General features: G+C 45.4%; 1 protein-coding gene, 1 non-coding gene and 1 pseudogene across 2 annotated transcripts in view; all 3 read left to right on the top strand.

Moving 5' to 3' along the window:
* Bcl2l11 (BCL2 like 11) overlaps positions 1–4,221 on the top strand; it is a 69,218-nt gene extending 64,997 nt beyond the window's left edge. Inside the window, exon 7 of the mRNA XM_012515159.2 lies at positions 4,150–4,221. Within this exon, the coding sequence (XP_012370613.1) occupies positions 4,150–4,221 (72 nt within the window). The remainder of the gene's footprint in view (positions 1–4,149) is intronic.
* Positions 1,055–1,161, top strand: LOC111817265. Its single transcript, XR_002821505.1, has one exon. It is a non-coding gene; the product is annotated as a U6 spliceosomal RNA (small nuclear RNA).
* Positions 4,222–4,240: 19 nt separating the features above from the next.
* LOC101567079 lies at positions 4,241–4,671 on the top strand (annotated as a pseudogene).
* The last annotated feature ends 2,969 nt before the right edge of the window (positions 4,672–7,640 follow it).

Below are 7,640 nucleotides of genomic sequence, written 5' to 3'. Positions count from 1 at the left end.
TGCATAGTGAAAGATATGGGTCTAATCTTAAACTTCAGCATGTGGTAAGCCAGACTTTTTCCATCACCGTTTATTAAAGAGACTGTCTTTCTTTCAGCAAAAGTATTTGCTCTTTTGTCAAAAATAAGGTGGCTGAGCATTTGGAGTTGTTTCTGAATCTTCTAATCTGTTCCATTAATCTTCAGTTTTGTATTTTGCCAGTATCATGCTGTTTTTATCACAGTAGCTTTGTAGTATAATTTTAGTGTCAATAAAGGCCCACTGCCTTGCCTTTATTGCCCAGAATTGCTTTTGCTATTCTAGGTCACTTGTGGTTCTAAGTGAAATTTGGGTAATTTTTTTTATCATTGTGTGAGATATGCTATTGGCATTTGATTGGGATTGCATTAAATCTGTATCCCAACGACCATTTTCACTGTCTTGGTTCTTCCTACCCAAGAACAAGGGCATCTTTCCATTTTCTGATATCATCTTCGATCTTCTTTCTCAGCATACTATAGTTTTTAATATAAGGTTCTTTTACTTTCTTTGTTAGATTGATTTCTAAGTATTTCATTTTTTGAATGATATTGTCAAGAGCACTGTTGCCTTAATTTCTCTCTCAGGGAGTTAGTTGTTTGTGTACAGGAATGTTACTGATTTTAGAGTGTTTCCTTTGTATCTAGCCACCCTAACAAATTTGCTTATTAAATCTAGAAGTCTTTTGGTGGAGTTTTTGGAATCTTGTACATAAAGTATCATGTCATCCACAAATAATGATAAGGTCACTTCTTCCTTTCCTATCCTTATTCTTTTTAACTCTCTCTTGTCTAATTGCTCTGGCTAATGTTTCCAAAACCATTTTGAAAAAGACTGGTGATCATGGACATCCTCGTCTTGTTCCTGATTTTAGAGAAAGTTTTCAGCTTTTGTCTATTTGTATGATGTTGGCTACTGGTTTGTCATAGATGCCTTTTATCAGATTGAAATAAAGTTCATCTATTCCAATAGCAAGGAGACAGTTTCAAAACAGGTTAGTAGGACAGTTACAATAATTAACACATTGCACATTGTTGTGCTCGCTTTGGCTGCACATATGCTAAAACTGGAACAATACGGAGAAGATTAGCATGGCCCCTGCACAAGGATGACACGCATATTGTTGTCTTCATAGTAGTTGTTCATAGTACAAGATGCAGACATGATGTCTTGTCTAAACATATGCATCTTATTTGTAGAACCTCTTTTTTTACTTTACAACTTGTTTGTAAGGTGCTGTAATTTTTGCTGATTATATTGTATATTACTGTAGTTTTATATTGCTGTATATTGTAATGTTGCATATAGGAGTTATGCAATCACATGCTGTACTGGCCCCACCTGTAGGTGTACTGAACTGGTGACTGTCTTCCCAGCATACCTATAATCCTGGCACTGGGGAGGCTGAAAACAGGAGGATCACTACAAGTCCAAGCTGCATAGTGAGACCCTTCACAAAATACATCTTTAAAAAAAGAGTTATACAAATAAAAGATCACCTATTCTAATTTTCTATAGAGTTTTTGTCATGAATGCATGTTGGACTTTTTTAAGTGCTTTTTCTGCATCTATTGAGATGCTCATAAGACTTTTGTCTTTGGCTTTGTTAATATGATGTAGTGTATTTGTTGATTTGTGTCTATTGAACCATCCCTGCATTCCTTGGTATGGTGTTTAATCTGCTTCATGATCTGCTTCATTCTGTTGAGACCAGTATCTTCTTGAGGATTTTTGCATTTATGTTCATCAGGGAGATTGGGCTGTAGTTCTCCTTTCTGTTTGGATTCTTCTCTGGTATTGATATCAGGGTAATCCTTATTTCCAGGAATGAATTTGAGAGTATTACTTCCCTTTCAGTGTCATTAAAGATTTTGAGAAGTAGTTGAAGAAGATTTTGAGAGTTTGAGTAGTAGGTCTTTTCTAAATTTCTTGTAAAATTCAACAGTGAGTGTGAGGGCCTGGGCTTTTCTCTGTTGGCAGGTTTTTAATGATATCTTCAATTTCATTGACTGACATTAATTTGTCTAGAATTTTTATATCTTCTTGATTCAGCTTTGGTAATTCTTATGTATCTAGGAAGCTGTTCATTTATTCCGAGTTTTCCATTTTATTGGAATACAGCTTCTTGAGGTAGATATTGGTGATCTTCTGGATTTCTGCAGAATCTATTGTGATTTCATTCTTTTCATTCATAATGGCATGGATTTGAGTCTTTCCTTTCTTTCTTTTTTACAAATAAGTTTGGCTAAGGGCTTTTTGACTTCATTTAATCTTTCAAGGAACTTTAACTCATTGAGTCTTCATATTGTTTTCTTAGTGTCTATTGCGTTCATTTCTGCACTGATATTTATGATTTTTTTCCTTGTACAAGCTTTGGACTTGACTTGCTCTAGCAGCTTGAGGGTCACCATTAGGCTCTTTATTTGAAGTCACTCTGTTTTTCTGACTCTACCAAGATTAAGAACCATTACCCTCTTGCTGAATCTGAACATCTCAGAGTTTTTCGAAAGGAGTAGCCTCCTTCTTTCTTTTTAATAATGCCACACCTCTGGTAGGTAGACTGTGTGCTGCTCTCCTGCAGGTGGAAGGAAGCTGAGTCTTGATGCGTGCTTGTTCTTGTCACCCCAAAACAGCCAGGATGACTATTTAACCACTACCAGAAAGCACAAGCGAGCACCTGCTTTGCCAGTGCTGCACCAACTGTTTCTGCCCCACTGCTCTACCTGTTGAGGACTCAGTGTTTGGTAGCACCACAGCAAGCCCTGCTTGTGCAATGCCCTGACCGTGTGGTCTGGTGCCCCGGATCTGGAGCTGAGGGTCCCCTGAGAGCAAGGAGGGCAGGTGGTGATGACAGGGGACCCTCAGGAATGGCATGAGCTGGAGAGTGCCACCTGCTTCTTGGGTGCATGGTGTAGGTCGAGTCTTACTTAAGCCCTTGGATTAAATAGATTTTGATGACAAGTTTAAAGAGAGAAATCTGAAGGGCCGCCAACCTTGCAGATTCTTTCCAAAAGTATATTTCATAGTTGGACTCACTGTATCCTGACATTTATGTGGTTTTCTGGTTTTTGATTTTTTGAGACAGGGCTTTGCTTGCAGCCCAGGCTGCCCTTGAGCTAACTTATGTAGCTGAGGCTGGCCTCAAACTCCCAGCAATTCTTAGCCCCTTGAGCTCAGGGATGACAGGTATGTACCACCATGCCTGGCCTCCTGATATTTATTTATTCATAATAGAGAAGGGCCTACAGGGTGTTCAGGATCTCACTACTAGATCAGACTTGTAGTGATCTGCCTGTTTACAGCCCCCCAAGATCTGGGATTACAGGGGCATGCCACCACACCCAGTCTCAATCACCAGGGCTGGCACAGCAGGCCTGGGGTGAACCCCTGGCCTCTGAGCCTGCTTGCAGGCACTTTAATCCACTGAGCTATTTGGCCAGCCCTCTGTAAGCTATTTTTTTGGTGAGTTTATACACAAACTAAAGCTGCTTTAGAGCTATAAATTGGGCTTCTTTGCATATTAGCAAGTTACAATCATTGGCGCGTGTGCTAGATGGTGGATTTATTTATGGGACATCCATTCCTTTTGAGGCACTGTGTAGGCACCAGACCTCTGAGCAGAGAGCAAAACAGATAGATGAAAACCCCCAGCTCTGCAGAAGTTACCTTCTAGTGAGCATTTTCCTGTTTATTTTGAACTCTGGCAATCACATGACTCGGAAACCGTAGGGGCTGGGCATTAGGCGATTTCCATACAGATCTTTAATTTACCAGCCCCGGGCAGCAAGGGCCCCTCTGCACTGTTTGATGTCTCCCCATTCCGCCCAGCACCAATGGCCTTGCTCCTTCCAGCGAGGGCTGCCCTTCCCTCATAGCCCCAGGGAAAGGCTGGGCAGCTCACTGCCACAGGTGCCAGAGCATGAAGGACATCACCCGACCCTGCCAGCCTGCAGAAGGTCAGCTACTGTGCTTGCCCGGAAATGTCAGCATCTCCAAGCTGTCCACCAGAGAGAAGCTTAAAGGTGAAGGGTCCCTGTATAGAGGCCAGGGAAGAATTAGCTTCCTGGGTGGCCGCCTCTAGCCTGCACATGGAGGCCCCTTCACCTAGCCTGTGCGACCTCCTCTCCCAAGGCCCAGCTCAAAACCTGCCAGCCTATCCAGAACACAAGTGGAGACAATATCACGGATATTCTTAATATCTGAGATTGGGGGTCCTGCAAGGATGGTGGCAGCGAAGGTAGAGTAGGACATGCCCCCACCGGGGGGCTACGGCCCCGTGGCCTACAGGCAGAACCTGCCGCTCCGAGGGCTGTTGGGCTACAGCACGTCCGCCGTGGGCATCGGGACCTTGCTCTATGGGTACAGAAGCATGATGAAGTGAAATCGTGAGTACAGACGCCTGCAGATCGAGGAAATGGAGGCCCGAATTGCGATGATGCCACTGTTCCAGGCCGAGCAGGACCGCGGGCCTGCAGATGATGCGCGAGAACCTGGAGGAGGAAGCCATCATCATGAAGAACGTGCTGGGTTGGAAGGTGGGCGAGTCCACGTTCCACACCACGGGTGCCCCCAGGCATCGGTGAGCTGTGGGTGCTCCGCACACCGTGGGAGATCTTCAACACCAGCTACGGCTTCGTGTGGTTCTCCGTGTAGGGCGCCCGCACAGGGAATAAACACGCACGCCCTCCACCCCCACAATATATGTATCTGAGATTGATCATTTGAGCCCTAGAATGAGCCAAGCCAGACACCTTGTCCTTGGTGTGGCTTGAGGCGCAATGACCTCCCCCTAGAACTGCGCGGCCGATAAGCTCAATCTTCATGACTACAGCTGCTTGATCATCCTGGGACTCCGGCCTCCTTCTGCAACTCCGTGTATCTCAGCATCTTTTTCTAACCGCACATAAATAAGAATTCACACGCTGCTTCTATCAAACTTAGAAAAGAAATACAAATAAAAAGAAAGACAAAAAATACTTGCAGACAGTCACAGTGGATATTTGGGAGTGTGTCTTTAAAGGTATGCGTGTCGCATGCATGTATGTATGCGTGGAAGGACAGATGGACAGACAGCGCTACCGTCTGAGGGTGTCCGCTCCAGGTTCGCAGGCTGAAACTTTGCCAACATGACAGTAGTAAGAGGCGGCGCCCTTGGGAGGTGATTTGGCCATGCGGGCCCTGCTTTATTGAACGAGACTAATGATCTTATAAAGGAGGTTTGGGGGCGCCGCGCCTTCCGCCCTCCACGTGAGGCACAGCTGGTAGTGCCACCCACGAAGCCGAGAAGCCTTCGCCAGACAATGAATCTGCTGGTGCCTTGATCTCGGCTGCCCGGCCTCCAGAAGCAATAAATTTCGGTTGTTTATGACTTACCCAGTTAAAAGAATCGTGTTATAGCAGCCCTAATGGATTTGGGCAGATAGCTAGCTACGCCATAAAGATGCAAAATGGGATCGCCCCACAGCACACAGTTGGTCATAAACTTTCCCACTCAGGATCCGTCCGAGAACACCTTGCAATGTTCCTGCCGATCTTTCTACAGCGAAGGGCGCACGCCTGCAGGGCTCTACACCGCGGAATATATTGCGGGGCACACCGCGGAATACACGGCAGGGTACACCGAGGTGGCAGATTGAGCCAGATTCCTTTTCAGAGCCAGGTGGAGGCAAGGATTCAGGGCGGCTTTACCCAAAAAGATAGATTGATTTAAGCCAAGAGCCCTTTAATTTAATTTTGTTCCCAATTTTCATGGGACAAAAAAGGAAGACGCCGCTGCTCATTACTCACTGACGTTTGTTCCTTGGAAGGGCTTCATTTTCCCACTCAGGGAGACCTCCTTGGATCTTGGATCCGGGGAGGTGGACACCTTTGAAAATCCACCACTCTGCCCATTGCAGCACGGTGACTTGGCCAGCAGTGGAAGGCCACACAGTCACTGAGGACGGAAGAGGCTGTGTCCTTCCTGATTCTTTTTTTTTTTTTTTTACTATGATATTCTTTCTCCTTGAGGAAACAGCCTCTCTCTCTCTCTCTCTCTCTCTCTCTCTCTCTCTCTCTCTCCCTTGCACTTATTCTACTGAGCCATCTCCCCAGCCCCAAAAGCATCTCTTCTAATAAGTACAAATCCTTTATTTTATTTTATTTATTTATTTATTTTTTTTTTGGCGGAACCGGGGATTGAACTCAGATCCTTGAGTTTGCCAGTCAAGTGCTTATCCTACTGAGCCATCTCCCCGGCCCCAAAATCCTTTATTTTATTTTCCCTTCACAAAGAGCCTGACCTCCACCATTGCTGCAGAGTGCTTGTGTTTTGTTTAAATCTTTTCCCAAATGCAAATCTGAAAGAGCACGTTCGGAATGAAAAGGGAAGCTTGGACTTGTTTTTAAAATTCTGTTAAAAGAGAAGAGTTTTTGAACAATCAGGGTATTGATAAAATCACATGTCTGAGGTGAAATGCACGCTCATCCTCCCTGCTCAGGCTTCCTGTTTTGGTTAACACGTTTCAGCTGGCTTTGCTGGTGCTTCCACTGCTTGTGTCCACCCGCCCATCTGGACCGAGTGCCGGCATTGTCTGGGGACCTTCAGCCCCCGAGTCCTGGCAGAGCCTGGAGTCAGTGCCTGTTCTTTTCAAGTGTCAGCATGCTAGCTAGCCACTACCTAGAACTGGTGACACGGGATCCTGCACATCCCTGGGGCTTTAGTAGATCCAAGATAGTTATTGTTCTGGGCCACTGGCTCTTATCCTATTGCCCATTAGACACTAGGGAAATTTTGGAAAGAAGGGAAGCCAGCCTATGCCCAGAAATATGGCTCTAGGGCATCTTCAGTGGGTGGGGACATTGAGTCCTCACCCTGTGGCCTGCTGTGCTTTTCTCAATGCCAAGGCAGAGATGAGAGTCCTGCTTCTAGACAGCTCTCCGTGGACTTCCATTTTGGTGTAAGCTACACAGTACTAGCATTCACTAATAGCTGCCACATATTTCTTTGAAAGTGGATAGAGACTAAATGACAAACTCCTTTAATTCATCACAGGTAGACATAAAAACCTAAAGATGGTTAGGTATCGTGGAATTTCTATGGGCCTAAGGGGGAAATGTGCTGGGTTGACTGACAGGGTCCAAAGACAGCTGGATTGTTCGGCCTCAACCCTACCATGACCAACTAGCAAACTCCTATTCATCTTTCAGACTCCAGCTCAGGCATCACTGCTTTCAGGAGATTTTCTCCAAACCCATCTCTCCCATGAGCCCAGAAGAACGAATCCCCCGTGACACTGGGAATGGGGAGCTTCTGGAGCCTCCTCAGAAGCTGGGCTGCTTGCAGCCTGAGGAACAGCAGGGGGGCAAAAGAAACACCTCTGAATGATTGCTAGGAGTGCTACATGGGCTGTGGGAAAGGTGCTCGCTGCACTTTGGCTTTTTTCAGTTTTGCAGTGTTGGGGTTCAAACCCAGGCTTTCACCTGAGCTGCATCCCCAGCCGTCCCCTTCCTATTTATTTATTTAGAGATAGAATCACTAAGTTACTAAGTTGCTTACTGCTTGAATTTGCCACTTTTGTGCCTCAGCCTCCCCAAATGCTGGGATTCCAGGTGGGCTGTCCTCTGAGACCAATGGAGGCAGG

This window comes from Octodon degus, unplaced genomic scaffold (genome assembly GCF_000260255.1).
Source record: "Octodon degus isolate 3935 unplaced genomic scaffold, OctDeg1.0 scaffold00052, whole genome shotgun sequence".
Lineage (NCBI taxonomy): Eukaryota > Metazoa > Chordata > Mammalia > Rodentia > Octodontidae > Octodon > Octodon degus.
The sequence above is the reverse complement of the archived record's forward strand: the minus strand, read 5'-3'. Positions and strand labels throughout refer to the sequence as shown.